At 42.5% G+C, this 24270-nt stretch overlaps 1 protein-coding gene across 1 annotated transcript in view; it reads left to right on the top strand.

Annotated features, from left to right (window-relative positions):
• The first annotated feature begins 18821 nt into the window (after positions 1 to 18821).
• Positions 18822 to 24270, top strand: part of CEP295 (centrosomal protein 295) — a 54336-nt gene continuing 48887 nt past the window's right edge. The window contains exons 1-2 of the mRNA XM_049889507.1: positions 18822 to 19050; positions 23914 to 24030. Of these exons, the coding sequence (XP_049745464.1) occupies positions 18916 to 19050; positions 23914 to 24030 (252 nt within the window). The 5' untranslated portion in view covers positions 18822 to 18915. The remainder of the gene's footprint in view (positions 19051 to 23913; positions 24031 to 24270) is intronic.

The raw sequence follows: 24270 nt of genomic DNA, 5'->3' as shown, positions 1-24270 counted from the left end.
GGTCCAAAGTATGTAAGACCCAGTCTTGCCGTCCTTGCTTCTAAGGAGCAATCTGGTCGTACTTCTTCTAAGACAGATTTGTTTGTTCTTTTGGCAGTCCATGGTATATTCAGTATTCTTCGCCAACACCACCAATTCAAAGGCGTCAATTCTTCTTTGGTCTTCCTTATTCATTTTCCAGCTTTCACATGCATATGATACGATTGAAAATATCATGGCTTGGGTCAGGCGCACCTTAGTCTTCAGGGTGACATCTTTGCTTTCAACACTTTAAAGAGGTGCTTTGCAGCAGATTTACCCAATGCAGTGTGTCTTTTGATTTCTTGACTGCTGCTTCCATGGCTGTTGATTGTGGATCCAAGTAAAATGAAATCCTTGACAACTTCAATCTTTTCTCCATTTATAATGATGGTGCTCATTGGTCCAGTTGTGAGGATTTTTGTTTTCTTTATGTTGAGGTGCAATCCATACTGAAGGCTGTGGTCTTTGATCTTCATTAGTAAGTGCTTCAAGTCCTCTTCACTTTCAGCAAGCAAGGTTGTGTCATCTGCATAACACAGGTTGTTAACGAGTCTTCCTCCAATCCTGATGCCCCCTTCTTCTTCATATAGTCCAGCTTGTCGGATTATTTGCTCAGCATACAGGTTGAATAGGTATTGTGAGAGAATATGACCCTGACACACACCTTTCCTGAGTTTAAACCAATCAGTATCCCCTTGTTCTGTCTGAACAATTGCCTCTTGATCTATGTAAAGGTTCCTCATGAGCACAACTAAGTGTTCTGGAATTCCCATTCTTCGCGATGTTATCCATAATTTGTTATGATCCACACAGCCTTTGCAGAGGCAATAAAACACAGGTAAACATCCTTCTGGTATTCTCTGCTTTCAGCCAGGATCCATCTGACATCAGCAATGATATCCCTGGTTCCATGTCCTCTTCTGAAACCAGCCTGAATTTCTGGCAGTTCCCTTTCGATATACTGCTGCACCCATTTTTTAATGATCTCCAGCAAAATTTTGCTTGTGTGTGATATTGATAATATTGTTCAATAATTTCCACATTCGGTTGGATCACCTTTCTTGGGAATAGGCATAAACATGGATCTCTTCCAGTCAGTTGGTCAGGAAGTCGTCCTCCGTATTTCTTGGCATAGATGAGTAAGCACCTCCAGACCTGCATCTCTTTGTTGAAACATCTCAATTGATATTCCATTAATTTCTGGAGCCTTGTTTTTCGCCAATGCCTTCAGAGCAGCTTGGCCTTCTTCCTTCAGTACCATTGGTTCCTGATCGTATGCTGCCTCTTGAAATAGTTGAACATCAACTAATTTCTTTTTGGTATAATGACTCTTCGTATTCCTTCCATCTTCTCTTGATGCTTCCTGTGTTGTTTAATATTTTCCCCATAGAATCCTTCACTTTTGCAACTCGAGGCTTGACTTTTTTCTTCAGTTCCTTCAGCTCGAGAAATGCTGAGCGTGTTCTTCCCTTTTGGTTTTCCATCTCCAGCTCTTTGCACATGTCATTACAATAGTTAGTCTTCTTGAGCCGCCCTTTGAAATCTTCAGTTCTTTTACTTCATCAATTCTTCCTTTTGCTTTATCTGCTCTACGTTCGAGAGCAAGTTTCAGAGTCTCCTCTGACATCTGTCTTGATCTTTTCTTTCTTTCCTGTCTTTTCAATGACCTCTTGCTTTCTTCATGTATGATGTCCTTGATGTCATTCCCCAACTCATCTGGTCTTCTGTCACTAGCATTCGGTAAGTCAAATCTGTTCTTCAGATGGTCTCTAAATTCAGGTGGGATATACTCAAGGTCATATTTTGTCTCTTGTGGACTTGTTCTGATTTTCTTCAGTTTTAGCTTGAACTTGCATATGAGCAATTGATGGTCTGTTCCACAGTCGGCCCCTGGCCTTGTTCTGATGATCTTGAGCTTTTCCACTGTCTCTTTCCACAGAGGTAGTCAATTTGGTTTCTGTGTGTTCCATCTGGCGAGGTCCATGTGTATACCCGTTCCACTGTTTATGCTGGTGAAAGAAGGTATTTGCAATGAAGAAGTCATTGGTCTTACAAAATTCTATCATTCAATTTCCAGCATTGTTTCTATCACCAAGGCCATACTTTCCAACTACTGATCCTTCTTCTTTGTTTCCAACTTTTGCATTCCAATCACCAGTAATTATCAATGCATCTTGATTGCATGTTTGATCAATCTCAGGTTGCAGCAGCTGATAAAAATCTTCTATTTCTTCATCTTTGGCCCTAGTGGTTGGTGCATAAATTTGAATAATAGTCATATTAACTGGTCTTCCTTGTAGGTGTATGGATATTATCCTATCACTGACAGCGTTGTACCTCGGGATGGATCTTGAAATGTTCTGACGATGAATGCAACACCATTCCTCTTCATGTTGTCATTCCCAGCATAGTAGACTATATGATTGTCTGATTCAAAATAGCCAATACCCGTCCATTTCAGCTCACTAATGCCTAGGATATCGACGTTTATGGGTTCCATAACCAAAAAAACCAAGCCAAACCCAGTGCCATCGAGTTGATTCCGACTCATAGCGACCCTATAGCAACCCTACAGGACAGAGTAGAACTGCCTCATAGAGTTTCCAAGGACCGCCTGGCAGATTCAAATTGCCAACCCTTTGGTTAGCAGCCATAGCACTTAACCACTTAACCACTATTCCACCAGGGTTGCCACGGGTTCCATAGCCTAGCTAAATCGACATATAACATTAACCACCACACTTCTTCTCCCAACCTGAATTTTCTCTCTGCTTTGCCTCTATAGACCTTGTGTTCCTTTATCAGGGTTCCTGTTACCTCCCATTGTAATTTTCTGCTTACTCACCTGTCTTCCCTACTAGCCATAAGAACCTTGAGAAAGAGCTCTGTGTCTTGTATCTCTATTCCATTGCATAGAGAAGATCCTGGTAATAGCAGGTGTGCATTGAATGCTGAATTCATTCATCTATCAGGGAGAACAATAATCCCATTAAACAATAAACAAACAGCTAATTTGTGTGACACTGGCTCTTTAGTGCAACATTCCATAGGTAGGAGAATCCTTTAGGCCTGTAAGCCATTGCTATGGAGTTGATTCTGACTCATAGTGACCCTATAGGACAGAGTAGAACTGCCCCATAGAGTTTCCAAGGAGCACCTGATGGATTCGAACCGCTGACCTTTTGATTAGCAGCTGTAGCCACCAGGGTTTCCAGAGAATCCTCTAGTGGTTAGAAACTATGGGATAAAACTCCATGGAGGAGATAGGATATGAACTAGACCTGAAGGACATGCACGGTTTGAACAGCACACATTAACAGAGGCAGCAGCATCAGCCGCAAACATATACCACTTAACTGCATGCCAGGCAATGGCGCTTTACAACAGTGACAGCCTTGTGAGTAAGCACTGCTATCATCTAGACCCCAGCCAATCAGGTTTAAGAGTCTGTACTCTATCCCACCCTGCCGGAGCACGGCATGAACAACGACTCAGACATGCGAATGCTCATAGCATGTTGTGGCCCAGCTGAAGAGCAGTGTTAAGGGGTGTTGTGAATTCAGGTTGGATGGATAAGAGTGCCATAATAATATTTGTATAGTACTTGGTGGTTTAATAGTTCAATAATATTTTTATAGTACTCAGCGCTTTCATGTGCATCATTTCATTTGGCCCTCACACAGTTCACTGAGATAGGTATGGTGGTGTTATTACTCCTATAACAAAAATAAAGAAACTAAGGCTCAAAGCTATTAGTGGTAGACTGAAACCCTGGGCTCTGTTCTTTTTAGTTCCATGTTACAGAGGATCTGCAAAGCTATTAAGAAACATTTGAAGTTGTTGTCTTATGCAACAGAGAATCACTCTAGGCTCTTAAGAAGAGCATTAACGCTTACAGAAGTGGTGTTTGGCCAAAAGATTGACCCCATGTCACCACTTTCTGAAATGCTGAGGAAAAAAAAAATGAATCCAAAGACAGAGAGATTGAAGTAGGCACAAATTTTATTCTGTCAGCTGTGCTTGGGAGTGGTCAACAAGAGCAGAATTCCTCTCCATATGCTTGTTTCACCAAGCTACAATCATGTAAATAAATATTTTACACCATCAGGACACAATGACCCCAATATGCATTATATCATGAAGACATTTCTCCCTTTGAAATTGCTAGAATGTCTTAGGTCCCCTATCTTCTTTCTAGTGCCAAAGATTTGTAGTGGGAGTTCCCTCCTTTTTGGTGACCGAAGAATGTTTACCATATGTTTTGGTTCCTTGGTGTGGCAGAACCCATCAGTTGCCTGTCCAATAGTCATTGCCCCCTTTCTTCTGCTAGTGGAGCCCAGTGTTGTTAAGGGTGGCAATGTGCCGAGCCCTAGGTACTGAAACACTATTAGCCTACGCCAGTGGTTCTCAATTCTAGCTGTACATTACAATCACCTGCATAGCTTTTTAAACCTCCCACTGCTTGGGTGCCACCTGTAGATTCTTCAGTTAAATTGGACTAGGCTTTGGCCCAAGCATCAGTAATTTTTAAAAGCCCCCCTGGTTATTCTTTATGAAGTACAATTGGGATTGATAACCACTAGTGTAAACCAGTCATGATAACTCTATTCCTTTTTGCCATATACCTGACTTCTCAGCTTCTCTTGCAGCTAGAGGTAGCCAAGGGACCCAGTCTGTGGGAGTACATCTGGAAAAGATTTTGGGCTCCTGATAAAAGGGACAGACAAGGCTGGGGCTGTCCCTTTCCCCTTTTCCCAGGGATGCCTGGAGTTACAGTGGCCATCTTGAGATCATGAAGTGGCAAACATGAAGGCTGTAAGTCCACATTCTAAGGATGCTAGCAAACACCTGCATTTCTGATGGCAGCGTTGAGCAGATAATACAATGCTAGCAAATTCCTCTCTCCAGACTTCTCGTTTTGTGAGAAAAAGAAATCTTTATTTGTTTAAACCCATTGCCGTGGATTGGAACTTATAGTAACCCTGCAGGACAGGCTAGAACTGCCTCATACGGTTTCCAAGGCTGTAATCTTTACAGAAGCTCACTACCACATCTTTCTCCCGAGGTGGGTTTGAACTCCTGACCTTTCGGTTAGCATCCGGGCACTTAACCACTACACTACCAGTGTTTCTTTTTTATTTGTTTAAGCCTCTGTAGTCAGGTTTTTCTTTTTTTTTGTTCTTCTAGCCAAAGGTATTTCTAACCAATGCACGTGACAAACTAGCACAACCAGCCCTTCCCTTAGGCTTCATTTTATTCTTCCAAGACTTCAGGTATACATAGAAGTCTAGCATACATACTGCAGCTAGACTGAAAAAAGGCCCTGCTTCATTATAGGCAAACAAGAACTTCACCTTGGATTTGATTATACCAATGGTCAACCTAGAGCCTGATCAAACTACAAAAGTCAATGTGCAGAAATACAGAAAGCGTGGGAAAATTAATTTGGCTACAATATTCCTGGATCAGGAAAAGGGAAAGGAGGCCAGTGCAATAATTTAGGTATGGGGTGTCAGCCAGGCTGCTCCCTCTTCTATACATGTCTTCCAGTCTCATCAAAAGCTATCATCTTTTTCCTATGTTGGAGTTCTACTAGTTGATAAATTAGTTTATACTAGTGTGTGAAAGACTAAGAGTCTTCTGAAATCCCTCCCATATCACATGTAAATCCCAAGTGCCCAGGACACCCAGCCTGTGCATGCATATAGAACCATGCTAACAATAATAATCTACCTTTCACTGGTTCTTTGATTCAGTTTCTGACACAGGAACTTAGCCTTTTGCAAAGCACTCCCTCCAAGTATTTCTGGGTATTCCCAGAAATATTCCCAGTCAATGACCTGGCCCACTCTCCTAGGCAACACTGCTAGATCTTTTAGGGACTTCTACCAACTGGTTGAATCTCCAAGGTACCAAGTCCACCTGTGGGAAAGGGAAGGTGAATGCCCCAGTCCTCTCTGTGATACACTTCAGGAATGCTGCTCATGCTCCAATGTGTTCAAATTTAATAAAATGGCTCTTTCAGTTATGTCTAGTCCTTCCTGTCCACAGAACTCAGACACGGGTCCATGGGATGGGGCTGGACTGGAAATCAAGGGATAGCTTCCATCTGTCTCTAGTCAGAATCATCACCCCCTTCTTACAACTAAAGTGAGGCCAATCCTATCATGCATGACTATTTTCTTTAAAAGGAGTTCTTTTCATGAAGGTTTTTCTCTTTTTAATACCTGTTATGTCAGGCACTATACTAAATCCTGGGGAAACAGCATTGTGGGTAATAACAAGACAGAATTGCAAACAAAAACAAAATATCCATTAGAGTTAAACTAAACTCCTTTAGGGCAAGGTCTTCATCTTTTTCACTACTGTAGCATCTAGAAAAAGATTTGGCATGTAGGAGGTGCTCAAAAATTGATGAAGACAGATATAATCCCAGTCTTCAGGAAGCCCGCAGACTTCTGGTGGTCACCTCATCAGTTCACCAGTCTTGCTGGAACCCCACTTTAGCTCCAGCAGGACACTGGCCTGGGCATATAGATGTGTGAGGAATAAACAGGCCATTGCAGTTAATTAGCATTTGGTACTGTAAAAGCCTATCTAGATGTCTGTACTGCCTACTTGAGGGTGGGATCATGTCCATCATGTGCATTATTGTACCCTCAATATCTGGGTAATCACTATATCCTCAACCAGAATACCTGGCACTTAGTAGATGCTCAGTGAAAATTGAATGAATGAATGTAATGTGGCCAAAATGCTTACGAGTAGGTAATTGAAGCAGGCAGTCATGAAAGGGTTACCAAGGATTATTAACCATTCCATAATAGTTGTTTTTCAGAAAAGTCTACTCTGTCTCCTCTTGCTACATTTTTGTTACAACGTCTACAGCACTTCAGCATGATTGTTTGAATCCTCAGGTTTCTTGTCTTCTCCTGGCAGGAGGCCGAGGTACAGGTGCACTGACTCTGAATCTACCCGCTATATGGGGCGGCAGTAGCGAGCAGTCGCCATTTTTTCAGGGCTGTGCGCAATATTTTTAGAGCCATGCACAAAAAACTCACTAAAATTATGCGAACTGCACATGCATCCCAAGACTGAAGATCCCCCCTCACTCTTCATGCATATGTATGTCACTCCCTGTAAAAGGAGCAAATCTGCCCTGGTTCAGGGAGCTGGCAGCCGTAGGTCACTAGACCCTGCCTGTCTCCCAGTTTGCAAACTGTGAATAAACCTTTCTGTTCTTCCAACCCTGTGTCTGGCTGACTTCAATTTGCTAGTCTGCTGTACAAGAATCTATTAGTTGACAGCTTCATAATTACCATCTTATTAAGACAGAGACATTGCAGGTTTCTGGGTGAGATCTCCAGTGAAGAGAAACACAGTGCACCATAAAGATAATAACACTAGTCCATCATATTATTATTCCTCCTTGACACACTCCTTCGAGGAAGATGAAAGGAACAATGGGTTCCTGATTCAATACTCAGGGCTTTCGTGTAAATTTTTAATATTATAATCCCCATTTTACAGATAAAGAAATGGAGTCTCAGAGCGATTGATTTTCTAAGTTAGTTAAGTAGCAGAGCTAGGATAAGAATTTCATACCCAGTATACTCTTTCCATCACACCACTGACATATATCATAGGTGTCCCTGGTCTACATTAGTAAAAGGAACCACTATTCACATTTTAGATGATGTACTTAGTGGTCTGCTTCTGCCACTTAACCAGCTATTTGCTCATCTGTGCCTCCCCTTTTCTGTTCCTACTTGGATATAAATTACTCTGTCCTAAATTTACCTCACATGGAGCTTTGTGTAGAGCACAGTGCATCTCAGACTTTAATGTGTATATGAACTACTTGCATACCGATGCTGTCTTACCGACTCATAGCAACCCTATAGGACAGAGTAGAACTGCCCTGTAGAGTTTCCAAGGAGCGCTGGGTGGATTTGAACTGCTGACCCTTTGGTCAGCAGCCGTAGCACTTCACCACTACGCCACCAGGGTTTCTTTGCATATCTACTTGCGAATCTAGTTAAAATGCAGATTCTGATTCAGCAGGTCCGGGGTGGGGACTGACAGTCTGCATCTCTAACAAGCAACCAGGTGATGGCAGTGTTGATGGTTCTTGGGCCACACTTGGGCAGCAATGGTGTAGATTACTGATATAAAAACCTATTGCCATGGAGTTGATTCCGACTCATAGTGACCCTATGGGACAGAGTAAAACTGCCCTATATGGTTTCCAAGGCTGTAAATCTTTTATTGGAAGCAGGCTGCCACATCTTTCTCCCATGGACCGGCTGATGAGTTTGAACTGCCAACTCTGTGGTTTGCAGCTGAGAGCTTAACCACTGCACCACCAGGGCTCCTTGATTACTGATATGCCCACATGTAAATGGAAATACTTTCAGATGATGAGAACTTTAACCAAATAGTGTTGAGCCTTGTTCTATAAACGCTGGACCAACTAAAGCAGATCAAATGGCAGGAACAAGGAAATTGCAGTGTGGAAGTTACTTGGCCAACTCCGTGCTGGCGGCCAAATCGTAGCATGACCCTTTACAGTTACTCATAGGCTTTAACGTAGGATATTTACAAGTTTTTCTACTTGATCTTCACAACGTACTTTTTTAAAATTTGATCTTTACAACTGCTCTATAAGATAGGATGGGAATTAACATTCCTGATACATAGAGTACCCAATAAATGTTGGGTTTTTCATTATTATGCCCATTTTATAGATACAGGAAGTGAGCCTCAGAAAGGTTAACTGTTGGTCAAGTAGATGTTCAAAACCACATCTTCTGACTTCAAGTGAAAAACTCTTCCCCACCCTACCCAAACCCCCCTCTACTACTTCCTACTTTTCTGGGTTGTAAACACTCTGTTTTTTCCCTTTCATTTACCCATTTCTGTCTTTTTTATCATCCCCTCCCCGCTCCCCCCTTTTTAATAGACTATTTTTAGAGCAGTTTCAGTTTACAGAACAATTGTACAGATAGTACAGAGTTCCGAGACTCCCTGCCCCTGCACATCGCCTCTTCTATTAACATCCTGCATGCCTGTGGTTCATGTGTTACAATGGATGAATCAATACTGATACCTTCCTATGAAGTGAAGTTCACAGTTCACATTAGGGTACACTCTTTAGGTTGTATAGTCCTGTGGACTTCCCTGTATTTTTAAGCATGTAACTCACAGTCTATACACTTATGGCTTAAGAATATTGGTAATATTAATAAAATATTAGATTAGCAATGTGCTGGAAAAGATTGAAAAGATGAAATAAGACCAATTAATTTCCCCATTAATTCTTCTCATTTCTCTCTTTAAATAAATGGCTCAATGCCTCTCTTCCTCCACCCACACACATTAAAAAATATACATTCACAAAGACCAGACTTAATGGTCTGAGACTGGAAGGACCCCGGTGGTCATGGACCCCAGACCTTCTGTTGCCCCAGGACAGGAACCATTCCTGAAGCCAACTCTTCAGACATGGATTGGACTGGACAATGGGTTGGAGAGGGATGCTGGTGAGGAGGGAGCTTCTTGGATCAGGTGGACACTTGAGACTATGATGGCATCTCCTGCCTGGAGGGGAGATGAGAGGGTGGAGGGGGTCAGAAGCTGGCGAAAAGGACACAAAAAGAGAGTGTGGAAGGAGAGAGCAGGCTGTCTCATTTAGGGGAAGAGTAATTGGGTGTGTGTAGCAAGGTGTATATGGGTTTTCGTGTGAGAGGCTGACTTGATTTGTAAACTTTCACTTAAAGCACAATAAAAATTATTAAAAAAAAAATTTACTGCTTGTAAAAGTCTTTCTCAGCCCATTTTTCCTCTCCTGCTGGGCACACTTAACCCATGGTTGAAGCACTAAATTATTCTATTGAGACATTGTCACTCTTGTTAAGCTCTTGTGGTGTTTATGCCAGAGAGGGCAGTTGGCACCAGATGGTCAGGTGGAAGTTCTTCAGTTACTTCTGTTCTTGCAGAGGTCCCATTTTTTTCTGAATGTTATACATGAAAATTATTGAGGGCTTTCCCCCCTCTCCCCACCATTTTAATGTCAGTCTCTCATATCGGATGTGGATAAAGATTAAAGTGAACTCAGCAGTAAAGCTATTACCATCAGAGAAACTTAAACTGCTCCAATCCTAAATGGCTTCGGTTGCATTTTGAAGAGGGACCCGGTTATACTACTGTCATTACTGCCTCTGCCTACTGTGATAGTTAAGATTCTGTGTCAACTTGACTGGGCCATGATTCTCACTGTTTTGGCAGTCATATAATATTGTGATCACTTCCATGTTGAGATTTGATATGTGATCACCCCCATGATGGGATCTGCTGGGAGTAGCCAATTAGTTGAAAGGGAGTTTCCTTGGGCATGTGGCCTGCATTGAATATAAGCACACATTTTGGCAAGGCTATGGGGCATTTTGCCTGCACTGGATCCTGCAGCTGGCTTCTGTTTATCTGACCTCCAGTTCTTAGGACTTGAACTAGCAGCTTACCTGTATTCTTGCCTGCCAGTCTTGGGATTCATTGACTTTCGCAGCCTGTGAGCAACATCCAAATCACAAAACATCCTATTTCACAGAACATATAGTGAACATTAAGTGATGCATGGCTGTACATTTACTATGTCCCTTTTAAAGATGAGGAAATGACATTTAGGGAGGTTTAGTAACTCGCTCCAAGTCACAGAACTGGTAAGTCAGAGATTTAAATACAGGTAGCTGGTTTAGCTGGTCTCTAGGTCCAAGCACTTAATCATTCTTCCATACTATGCAGACATTGTTGGTCTATGAGATTTTAAATATAAATCTGCAGGCTCTTTCAATTAGAGAATAATACAAACTCTCACTCGAAGCAGTTCATGTAAAAAAAAGAAAGGATTTAATGGCTCCTGTCAGTAAGCTTTGGAAACCCTGGTGGCGGTAATGGTTAAGTGCTACAGCTGCTAACCAAAGGGTTGGCAGTTCGAATCCGCCAGGCGCTCCTTGGAAACTCTATGGGGCACTTCTACTCTGGCCTATAGGGTCACTATGAGTCAGAATCGACTCGACTACACTGGGTTTTGGTTTTTTTTTTGGTTTTTTGTCAGTAAGCTACAGAGTGGGCAGGGGTGACGCTGACCTCTGGGATGGGTGGGTCCAGAGATATGAACACTGTCAGGATTCTCTCTACGCTCCTTGCTCTATGTCAGATTCATTCTTTCGGACCAGCTTATAGGGGACCTCATAGTATCAGCTCCATTCTCATATCCTAATATGAGCCCAGAGAAGAAAATAGGGTTCCCTGCTGGTACCAGTAAGAAAAATTTCTGTGAAAGACTCCAATTGGGCCAATTTAGGTCATCCTTGTATCCATCCATCTTAGTTATCTAGCGCTGCTATAACATAAATACCACAAGTGGATGGCTTTAACAAACAGAAATTTATTTTCTCTGAGTCTAGGAGGCTAGAAGTCTGAATTCAGGGCGCCAGCTCCAGGGGAAAGCTTTCTGTTTATGTCAGCTCTGGGGGAAGGTCCTTGTCATCAATCTTCCCCTGGTCTAGGAGCTTCTCGGCACAGGGACCCCAGGTCCAAAGGATGTGCTCCCCTTCTGGTTCTTTGTTCTTGGTGGCATGAAGTTCCCCATCTCTCTGTTCACTTCTCTCTTTTATATCTCTGAAGAGATTGACTCAAGATACAACCTAATCTCATAGATTAAGTTGTGCCTCATTATAATAAAAAAAAAAAATAACTGCTTCTAATCCTGACTCATTAACATCATAGAGGTGGGATTTACAACACACAGGAAAATCACATCAGATGACAAAATGGTGGAAAATCACACAATACTGGGAATCACTGCTTACCCTAGTTGACACACACTTTTGGTGGACAAAATTTAATCTACAACACCATCCTAGGGTTAACTACAATGGCAAGGGAGATGGAGAACTATGCTTTGTTCAGCCTGAGTCACATGCCTGTGACCTGGGGGGATTGGGTCTGTGCCAGAGGAGGAGAGGAAAGTGCTGGAAAGGCTGATATCTCTTTGAAGTTCAAAAAGTACTGTCATATGATTTATACCTTTTGAGTCTCACCACCTTGTAAAGATGGCAGGATAAGATTTTCTAAGGAAACTGGTGGATTAAAGATGGCTGCAAAGTCTTTGTCATTCTTTCCCCTTCCCTTGAATCTGGGCTGGGTCTATGATGCTTTAACAAGAAAATGTGGCAGAACTTACTACAACTTCTTGGCCTTGCCTTTAAAATAACTTGCAGCTTCTATTTTCTTTCTCTGGGAAAACTCACTCTTAAGATTCTCTCTCTCTGATCCCAGCCACCATGCAGTGAAAAGTCCAAGCCACATGGAAAGGCCACATGTGGGTGTTCTCTGGTCAACAGTTCCAGCTGAACTCTTAGCAGACAGGCAGCATCAACTGCCCGCCATCTGAGTGAGCCACTTTGGACATTCCAGCACAATCGATCCCCTAGATAGTTGCAAGTCCCAGTCAAGATAACAGGGAAAAGAGCCAACCAAATGAAGTCACTCAACCACTGCACTGGAAAAGATAATAAAATGGCTGCTATTTTAATCTTTAAGTTTTGGGGTGGTTTGGTTGTCAGAAATAGACAACCAAAACAGAAACTAAGACTCATTGGCTAAAGGTCTCATAGGTAGAAAGTGTCAGAGCTAGGATGCTAAACTAAATGATACTCTGACCCTAAGCCACGGCGCTTTCTTTGATTCCCCACTACCTTCTATTAGAAATAGAATAAGCCTTAATTCAGCATTTCCTATTGTAGAAGTTCAGCCCCAGGAGGGAAGTAGGGAAAGTGGAGCACATAATTTATTCATTAATTCATCCAACAAATATTTGAAAAGCAAAAAGTCAGCATTCAAACCCATCAGCCAATCCTTGGAAACCCTATGGGGCAGCTGTACTCTGTCCTATAGGGTCACTATGAGTTGGATTTGACTCGACAGCAATGGGTTAATGTGCCAGGCAACTGAACAAAATGCATTCCCTATTCTCAAGGAACTCAGAGTCTATAGCAAGAGATGCCCCATAAACTGCTGATTTCAATATGGATTGATAAATACCCTGATGGGTAATGTGGAAGATGCTTTTGGAAGACATGGTCAGGCACTAAACCTAGCCCAAGGCATAAAATAACGGGTACAATTTTTGCTGGGTATGGGAGGGTATCTCGGAGTCTGTTTTGAGGTTGCTGGAGAGTAGACATAGAATGAATACAATTATACATCAAGATAAATGGAACAGAAATGGGAGTGAGTGGAGGTAAAAAGAGTCCTAGTATTTGGGATGGAGACATGAATTCTAGTCCTGCTTCTGCCCTTCATTTACATGTGCTTTTGGCCAAGCCATTGAACCTTATTGAAACTCAGCTTCCTGGTCTGTAAGACTGAGGTGAGGTCTCACTATTCTTCATGTACTTGACTGTTCCTCTAATTCCTCCCCTTCAGGTTTTGGCTTTCCTTGGAATTTTGTCCTCAGCTTGTTGCTCTTCCCACTGCAAATTCTCCTTAAGTGATATCATCTACTACTGCATATGACAATAAAACCCAAACTCATACACTAGCCCAGTTCTCTCTGCAGGCTGTCTACCAACGTACTCATCTGTTTGGTGAACATTACTAGATGTTCCACGAACATGGCAAGTTCCATTTGCCCAGAGGTGAGCTTATGGCCTTACTCACTGTCATGGGTTGAATTATGTCCCCCCCAAATGTGTGTCAACGTGGCTAGGCCAAGATTCCCTGTATTGTGTGACTGTCCAATATTTTGTCATCTGATGTGATTTTCCTACGTGTTGTAAATCCTACCTTTATGATGTTAATGAGGTAGGATTAGAGACAGCTATGTTAATGAGGCAGGACTCAATCTACAAGATTAGCTTGTGTTTTAAGTCAATCCCTTGAGATATAAAAGAGAGAAGCAGGCAGAGAGACATGGGGACCTCATGCCACCAAGAAACAAGAGCCAGGAGAATAGCGCGTCCTTTGGACCCAGGATTCCTGTGCTGAGAACCACCTCAACCAGGGGAAGATTGATGACAAGGACCTTCCCCCAGACCTGAGAGAGAAGGCCTTGCCCTGGAGCTGGCACCCTGAATTTGGACTTCTAGCCTACTAGACCGTGAGAGAATAAATCTCACTTTGTTAAAGCCATCCACTTGTGGTATTTCTGTTACAGCAGCACTGGATAACTAAGACACTCAATTGATTCCCACTTCTAATTTCTTCCTTAGTTGGCAGCACCACCATCAAAACAGCTGTCCAAGCTAGTGGCCCCTGAGGCTAATTTCACTGTTCCCTTCCCCTCAATCTCACACTCAATTGTTTCTCAAGTACTGTTAATTTCGCCTTTTTAAATGTTTCTGGAATACATCTGTTATGGGTCAAATTGTGTCCCCGAAAGAATCTGTGTCAACTTGGCGAGTATCGTGTGACTGTCCACTATTTTGTCTTCTGATGCGAATTTCTTATGTGTTGTAAATCCTACCTATATGATGTTAATGCAGTGGAATTAGTGAGTTTTGTTAACGAGGCAGGGTTCAATCTAATAGATTAGGTTGTGTATTAAGCCCATCACTTGAGATATAAAAGAGAGAAGTGAGCAGAGACACGTGGGAACCTCATACCACCAAAAAACAAGAGCCAGGAGAACAGTGTATCCTTTGGATCTGGGGTCCCTGTGCTAAGAGGTTCCTCAACTAGGGAAGGTTGATGACAAGGACATTCCCCTGGAGCCAGCAAAGAAAGAAAGCCTTCCCCTGGAGCTAGCACCCTAAATTTGGACTCCTAGCCCGTGAGAGAATACATTTATCTTTGTAAAAGCCATTCGCTTGTGGTATTTCTGTTATAGCAGCTCTAGATAACTAAGAGAGAATTTGTTTACTGGGAGTAGGGTGCTGCTCTAATAGATACCTAAAATGTGGAAGTAGTTTTGAAACTGTGAATGGATAGAGTTTTAAAGCTCCTAATAGTAAAAGCCTAGACTGCCTTGAAGAGACTCTTGGTGGAATTATGGACATCAAAGACAATTCTGGTGAGGACTCAGAAGAAAGTGAGTAGAGCTGTTACACTGGAGACGGTGCAGACAGAAAGAAGCAGTAGCAGAGAAACAGCATCAGCAGAATGAAGAGACTAGTGTGAGATGGTGCTGGAGCTTACCCATGACACAACGTGAGAGTTGAGTGCCTCTGCACAGAAAGCTTCCTGGCAGAGTGGGATGTCTCTGAGTACTTATTGGTGGAGCTAAGCTTGCCAACTGACATGAATTGAATTGTGTCCCCCCAAAAATATGTGTCAACTTGGTTAGGCCATGATTCCCAGTACTCTGTGGTTGTTCTCAATTTGTGATTGTAATTTTAGGTTAAAAAGGATTAGGGTGGGATTGTAACACCACCCTTACCCAGGTCACACCCCTGATCCAAAGAAAAGGGAGTTTCCCTGGGGTGTGGCCTGCACCACATTTTATCTCTCAAGAGAGAAAAGGAAAGGGAAGCAAGCAGAGAGTTGGGGATCTCATACCACCAAGAACGCAGCACCAGGAGCAGTGCATGTCCTTTGGACGTGGGGTCCCTGTGCCTGAGAAGCTCCTCTACCGGGGAAGATTGAGGACAAGGACCTTTGTTCAGAGCCCACAGAGAGAGAAAGCCCTCCCCTGGAGCCAACGCCCTGAATTTGGACTTGTAACCTACTAGGCTCTGAGAAAATAAATTTCTCTTTGTTAAAGCCATCCACTTGTGGTATTTCTGTTATGACAGCACTAGATGACTAAGACACTGACCCACAGAGCAAGAGAGCTGAATGCCTTCCAGCTGAAGTGTACTGGCAGAGTGGAGTGCCTCCAGGCACTTATCAGTGGAGCCACAGAGCTTTGAAATACTTTCCTGAGCTGGGCAGACGCTGGCTGGCAGCAAGGTCCGAGAGGCCAAGAGGTCAAGGAACCAGGAAGCAGAAGCTGAAGAGACAAGGAACACAGGAAGCAAAGCTTGCTCAGTCTCACAAGGTAGGGCTACAAACTCTGGGGTCTCAAAGGGTAGAGTTGACACTCAGATGAACTAGAAGAATGGTGTCACCCAAACACAAGGGAACAGTGTTGCCCTTCCAGTGGGCCAGAAGGTGGAGCTGAAGCCCAGGGCAGAGGGGCCTCCACACAGAATCCTGAGAGTGTGGCCAATACCTAGAGTCTGGAGGGCTGGGGCATTGTGAAAATAATCTCAGAGAACAGAGGATTATATTTAAGCCTTCAGAGCTGATGTAACATGTTCTGCTGACTTGCTTGGTGTCTATTATGCCTTCTTTCCCTCCAATTTCTCCCATTTGTAATGGAAATGACTAGCTTGTGCCTGCCTGTTGCACCATTGTACTTTGGAAGCAGATAACTTCTATTCCACATTTCACAGATGAAAGAAATGAAGGCGAATTTTTGGATTTTGGACTTGATCTAAGACTTTTGCTGTATGATGGGCTGAATGTGTTTTATATGTGGCAAAGACATGAATTTGGGGGGGCCAAAAGGTGGAGTGTTATGGGTTAAATTATGTCCCCCAAAGAATGTGTGTCAACTTGACTAGTATTCTGTGATTGTCCACCCTTGTCATCTGATGTGATTTTCTTATGTGTTGTAAATCTTACCTCTATGATGTTAATGAGGTGGGATTAGTAACAGTTATGTTAATGAGGTAGGGCTCAATCTACAAGATCAGGTTGTACCTTAAGTAATCTCTTTGGAGATATAAAAGACAGAAGTGAGCAGAGAGACATAGGGTCCTCATACCATCAAGAAACAAGAGCCATAAGAATAGCACGTCCTTTGGACTCGGGGTCCCTGCTCTGAGAAGCTCCTTGACCAGGGAAGACTGATGACAAGGACTTCCCCCTAAACCCAACAGAGAGAGAAAGCCTTCCCCTGGAGCTAGAACCCGAAATTCGGACTCCTAGCTTCCTGGGCTGTGACAGAATACATTTATCTTTGTAAAAGCTATCTACTTGTGGTATTTCTGTTATAGCAGCAATAGATAAGAAACATCCTTCATCCTTTGTCTAGATATTCCATAAACAGCTCATATTCAAAATATTCAAAGCTTAACTCATTACTCCCCTCTCTCAAACTTGCTCCCCTTCCTAGATATTCTATGATGTCACAGCCATTTGCCCAATTGCCTACTATGGAAATTAGGCATCATCCTAGACTTCTCCCTTTTCTTTGCTTCTTATAACCAGGAAACTACCAAATCCTGAGGCTTAGCCTATTTGCCTCTTAAATCTACCATGTCTCTCCATCCTTACCCACTTCTGTTTATTCTCAATGCTATCAGTTTTCACTTCCTGCAGTAGTACCCTAACTGGTTTCCCTGCCTTCAATCTTCACCCTCTGACCTCTTTTCCACAATGTAGCCAGAATCTGATCATGTCAGCACCCTCCCTGCCATTGTTTTCTAATTCTCTGATTCCTGGTATTTTTTTTAAACTCCTATACTGCAAGAGCTAGGAGAATGGTGCTACATTCCATTTCATCATTTTCCATTTGTCTCCCTGTACCTAGCACAATGTACCTGCCACGTAATAACCAGATGTCATTGAGCTGACTCCATCTCATGGCAACCCCATGTATGTCAAAGTAGAACTGTGCTCCACTGGGTTTTCAGTGGCTAATTTCAGATATGGATTGCCAGGCTTTTCTTCCCAGGTGGCTCCTGGTATATGCAAGCCTCCAAACTTTGGGTTAGCAGCCAAGCGCCTTAACTGTTTGCATCACCCAGGGCCTCCTGGGACATAATCCACAACCACCAAACCCAGTGCCAGACCATCAATTCCAACTCATAATGACCCTATAGGACAGAGTAGAACTGCCCTACAGGGCTTCCAAGGAGCAACTGGTGGATTCAAACTGCTGACATTTTTGGTTAGCAGCCGAACTCTTAACCACTTTACCACCAGGGCTCCATACCATCTAATCCTGTTGCCATCAAGTAGACTCCTTTCAGCACCATAGGAGAGTAGAACCGCCCCCATAGGGTTTCCAAGGAGCAGCTGGCCAACCTTTTGACTAGCAGCTGAGCGCTTAACCCCTTGACCACCAGGGCTCCTGGCACATAGTAAAAAAAAAAGTAGGTGCTCAATAAATATGAACCTGTGCTCACCTCCTCTCTGGGTTATAGGTTATTTACTACAGATAAATCCTTGGCATGTTCTTGGTGTCTGGGACTTCTGGAGGCAAAGCAACATGATACGGTTCACTGTTATATAGGTTGGAGGCCTGAAGTGAAAGTTATCAGAAACTGCAGTATAATAAAACAAAAAAACAAACCTGTTGAGGTCGAGTCGATTCCAACTCTTATCGATCCTACAGGACAGAGTAGAACTGCCCCATACAGTTTCCAAGCAGCGCCTGGTGGATTCAAGTTGCCGACCTTTTGGTTAGCAGCTGTAGTGTGTAGCACTTAACCACCACACCACCAGGGTTTCCTGCAGTATTACAGTGCCAATGAATTGTGTACTCAATACGTAAAGTTAGATATATCCCAAGATATCTTCATGGTGGGGCTTTATGACTTCATGGCTCTGGACGAATGACTTCACTTTTCTAAATCTCCACCTCCTGATGAAATAAGCGTCCTGAGGCAGAAAACTTCAAAGCCGCCGTACCGATGAGAAATAATGGGCCCCCTTTTTTTTTTTTTTACGTAGTGACTGGCACGTGGTAGTGACTGGCACGTGGTAGTGACGACAGGCACGTGGTACTGCGCGCGTGCGCGTGACGAGAGGCTTTAACTCGGCGCGGCCCTCCCGGCGGCCCCCGGGGGAGGCGGGACCTGGCCGATTCCCGCGGTGTGGTCCCGCCATTGGCGGGCGGTTTGAATGACGGAAGTGACGATGGCTCGGCGATGGCCGCCCCGCAGGCGCACAAACGGCTGTTTGGAGGCTGAGTGGCCGTGGCTGTTCGGTCCTGCTGCTTCTGGGCTTCCGTTTCTTACTCCGGCTCCCCATTCTCAGGTGAGTGACGCCTCGGCTTCCCCGCAGTCCTGGGCGTGCACGACTTCCAGAGGCCCAGGAGCTGTGAGTGTGCTTAGGCAGGAGGGGATTCCATGAAAGGGCCGCGGAGCTAACAGCGCGCCCCGCGGTGGCCTCGGCAAGTCGCGGGCCCTGGCCCGGGTCGGGCTGGCGGCTGCAAAGAGCGCCGGGGCAGGAGGCACGTCCCGATTCAGGTCCACGAGCTTAGTGCGAGAGGCTGGTCGTCAGTCTTGCACGCTTGTGGCTTTGTGCGCCCTCCCGGGGTGCGGGGAGGGATCGCGTGGGTTTGCCCTGCAGTCTCCCGGGTCGCTTGATGGCCAGGAGGACTTCCGCGGCTGCTGCAGACACTTGGCCGTGCATCTTGCCTACCCTTCCCCCAGATCGCTGTGAGCATGGCCTGAAACTCGGTAGCCATTTAAGAGCCTTGCCTGGAATCGTTTCATGCAGCGAGTGTGCTCTGTTTTGGTGTCTGCCACTTTAAATTTTCCATGTATTCAGCCCTGTCACGAACCGAGATTTTAAAACAATGGCCAACGTCTGAGCCTTTAATGCTTAGAATGTAGTAGGCATTTTCACATTCATTAAGTCACAATCATCATAACAACCTGCTGGGGTAACTATTATTATCCCCGTAATACGGATTAGGAAACAGACCCAAAGTGACTAAGTGACTTGGTCATTGTCTTCTTGCTAGTAAGTTGCACTGTTAGTCTTGAACCCACATCTAAGTCTGCTATTAACTGAATGATTACCATGTATCAACCAGGGGCTTTATGCTGCAGTCCCATTTAATCCTCAGAACAAAATCTTGCAAGGTAAGTAGAATCATCCCTGTTATTGGATAGCAATAATACTTAGAGTTAAAAAATCCATATTGATTTGAATAAGTAATTGAATAAATAAATAATGGGAGAACAGGGAAACTTCCTTAAGTAGAATTCCAATTCATAAGTGTAGAATAAATAGTGAAAATAGACAATCTCTGTTTGATGAACACAGTAATTGTTCTAGACCAGAGTCATCAATGGATACTAAGTGGGCAAAAGTACCATGAGAATCAGGGTATTTACATAACCTCAAAGTATCTGTCCACGAGATACTTACAGTTTACAAGGAGAAGTAGTAACATTACAGTGGAGAACCTGGTAAGACACCATTTTAATTAGTGATACGTCACTGGTCGTAACATCAACGTCGTTTATCTCCTGATCTGATGCACTGAGAAAGGCACGTCGTCACTTCTGTGTTATTCTTGCCCAAAACACATAACGGCAGTCTAATCAGACAAATCCAAATTGGGGAATATTCAACAAAATAACTGAAGAGTATTTTTACAGAAATGTCAAGGTGTTGAAAAGAAAGGCAAAGACAAACAGAGGAACTGTCCCAGATTAGAGGAGACAAAGGAGACATGACAACCTTGGCAACCTGAAAATATACTTGAACTGTAATTGGTCAAGTGCCCCAGCTGCTGCACTCTGAAATCCTTCTGCGTGGAGGCAACACTTTTCACGGGCTTCTGTCATGATACTAAAGCAGACCTGTTCCTGGGAGACAAGGAATTGGATCAAGAACTCATTGGAGGTCTTGCAGAGCCTTCCTCAGACTACATGGCAGTCTAAGAGGCATCTACCTAGCTTTCCCTCCCTTCTTCACTCAGTGTCAGACTTGAAGTCTGAGGCTCTCCCACTCTTTACCAGCTACCTCCCCATTTTCCCTCATAAAATCTGTGGGGTTTTAATCCCATCTTGGCATCTGCGTCTTGTAGGATCCTGAGTAATGTGTGTTCTTGAATTGGATCCTGGTCCAGAAAATGGACATTAGTAGGGCAGTGGACAAAATTTGAATAGAGTCTGTGGATTAGTTAATAGTGCCAATGTGAATTTTCTGGTTAAATCTGAAATTATTTTCAAATGTCAAGTTTAAAAAATATATATATACACACACACATATATAGATAGATATCTACATACACACACAAGAAAACAAGTTATTCTGTCACATCTTAGGGGCTAAAAATAACAGATGTGTATATGATGTTTCCCTGTAGTCCTCTGGCAAATGAGAATGATTGGTGCTCAAAACAATCTGAAAAATTATAACTTATTTCTTTTTTAGGAAGTATAATTTAAGTAGAATAAAATCTACAAATCCAACTATACCATTTGATAAATTTTCACATATGTATACACCTGTGTAACCACCACACCGATCAAAATACACATTTCCAGCCCCCCCCAGGGTGCCTTTGTGCCCCCTCCCAGTCATTAATCCTCATAAAGGTGACCCTTATTTTAACCTCTTTCATCATGGATGAGTCTTGCTTGTTTTTGAACTTCATGTAAATGGAAGTTTATAGTATATTTTCTTTTGTGCCTGGCTTATATCTTTCAGTGATATTTTCTCTGATATTTCATCATGGATTCGTTTTAATAGTTTGAATATGAGTGAATTTTCAAAGATCTTCAGACAAATTAAAAAAGGCACACTGTGAAGACTAAATTCAGTCTTGCTCATTTTTTCTTCTTTGTTCAGTTCTTCGTTGTTCTTCAGTATCCCCACTCATGAAAAATATTAGCTTAAATAAAATGTTCCTCCCTCTAAAGGATGTCAGAAATTTAGGAACCATTTGGAATAATGAAACCAAATTCTTTTCTTGGCTCTGCTGCTAGATACTGTCACTTATGGCAAGTCCTTTAATTCAGGAGGCCTTTGTTCACATCTAAAATGGAGAAAACAGTAGGCAGCTATCATTATCAAAGTCTTGGGAGTATCAAATGAGTGGGATCATTAGAAAATATTTTTAAATGCAAGTGATTATTGCTTTTTGGCATCAGAGAGCTAATGTTAAGACAGTAATAATGTCTTACACTTATGTAGTGCTTAACCATGGTCTAGCACTTTACCTAAATTAGCTCATGGAATGAGTCATTCATTCAGTCAGCATGTTTGCTGAAGTGCCCACTGTGCACCAAGGTCCTGTTTCTAGGCTGTAGACATAAAACCGCAAGTAAGACAGTTCTTGCCGTCATTGATCTTACATTCTGATGGAGAATTCAGTGGAAAATTATTTATTAGCTCCTGTTAAAAAAACCAAACCCATGGCCATTGAATCGATTCTGACTTATAGCGACCCTGTAAGACAGAGTAGAATAAGGTTTCCAAGGAGCGGCTGGTGGATTCGAACATACTCTCCTAGCTCTTATTCTTTGTATTCATCTATAGTATGTGAAATAATACCTGGTAGTTGTTACTTCAGTTGTTACTCAGCAATATTTATTAAATTGGTTTGAATGTTAAAATATATTTTTTTGAAATCATAGCCCCTGTCCTTTAATTGTTAGAAATCTAGTTAGAAAGTCCAAACTATAATTGATGAGAAACTAGCAGGTAATACCAAGACAACATGAATAAAGTCCCCACGTGGATGTATCGGTAATGTGTTATAGGTGGGCAAGTCAGAAGTGCGTGAGGAGGGCAGAGCAGGAGTTACTTGAGGACAGCTTCACAAAGAAGTGGGGCTTAAGCTATAACTGCAGAAAGATGCACACACCAAAAATCCAGTTTGTCTGCTTGGCTGTTGTGAGGAAACATGAGAATGTTGACTTGTCTCAGATGTCATGGTTATGTGCTGATGATAAGGGTCTAATTTTTGGAGGTGGCAGTAATGGAACAAACAGATAATACCAGGATCACCTGAGGAGAGTTTTCAAATTATAGATACTACAGATTCTTATGTTCTTTCCGTTTCACCCTACTCCACTTTCAGAGATACTGGAATGTTGTGATCTAGGAAGGAAGGTATAAACAGTAGAATGGAATAAATCTGGGGGTCCAAACACTTGAGACATTCACACAAAATTATTCTAAAAGAATTTTTTAAGCGATCATTTAAAAAAACACAGCATTGTAATTGTTGAAGAATTGTTTACTGTAGAATTTAGTACATGGGTTTGGTGTGATTTCATGAGGTACAGTGCACCCTAGTGATCAAGTTATATAAAAAAAGACTGGGAGCTGAATCTGAGAACCAGGAACTCCTGAAATTATAGTAGTCTTGCTGGTTATGAGCAGCTTATCAGAGTTCTAAGGTGTTAAATTATAATTGTGAAAACGTTTTTATGCTAACATCTTTTTAAGTCTTTTTACTTTTTTTGTGTTTGTTGTTGTTAGGCGCCTATGGGTTGATTCCGACTCATAGTGACCCCGTATATAAGAGAATGAAACATTTTCCAGTCCTGAGGAGAGTTTTCAAATTACAGAAACTATAGATTCTTACATTCTTAAAAATGTAAAAACATGTTTTACGTTTAAGCTAGGTAAACTCCGTAAATGCCCAGGAATACCAGAAAAAAAGCCAAACTCATTGCCATGAAGTCGATTCCAACTCATAGCGACCCTGTAGGACAAAGTAGAACTGCCCCATAGGGTTTCCAAGGAGTGGATTCGAACATCCAACCTTTGGATTAGTAGCTGTAGCTCTTAACCGTTTCGCCACCAAGGCTGCAGTCAGGAATAAGCCAGTTCTAAATGAACAGTCATCTGCTGTAGGTTGGGAAGTACTTCATCCATGTGATTCTGATGTACTCTCCACTTCTCTTCCTTCACCCGTCTGAGAACCGCTATCTGAGTGCTGAATTAATAATTGCTGTTTGTGAACAGGTTGGTCTTTGACTGTTTACCGAAATTATTATTTTATCTGCGTGCACACAGCCCTTAAAATGTCAAAAGTATTAATACACATTTTAAAAATTATTCTAATTTTTGCTGCCCTATTTTAATGATATATATTCTTAAAGACATTTTTCTTCTTTAAAAAAAAAACTAAAACTTTTATATTTAAAGTGCACAGAAATGAAAAGAAAAGTAGTGAAGGCTGGCAGGCTGAGATTGAGTCCTAACGAAGAAGCTTTTATTTTGAAGGAAGATTATGAAAGACGACGAAAACTAAGATTGCTGCAGGTATGGTTTATTTGGAATAGAGTTTCAGATTCCTTGTTTCCCCCCAGATTATTTGTATTTTCTACATGAGAGTGTTCGAAGTCAAATTTTGCTTTTAAAAAACCTTTTCCAGCGGTACAAGAGCCCTGGATCTTGTGTGGTAACTAGTTTTGGAACATTTGAAAAATGGAACAAGATGGTAAGTGGATTGAAGAACAGTTTGAGGATAGGGATTATTTAAATTAATAATTAGTGGAAAAT

This window comes from Elephas maximus, chromosome 7 (genome assembly GCF_024166365.1).
Source record: "Elephas maximus indicus isolate mEleMax1 chromosome 7, mEleMax1 primary haplotype, whole genome shotgun sequence".
Lineage (NCBI taxonomy): Eukaryota > Metazoa > Chordata > Mammalia > Proboscidea > Elephantidae > Elephas > Elephas maximus.
This window is presented reverse-complemented; position numbering and strand designations above follow the sequence as displayed.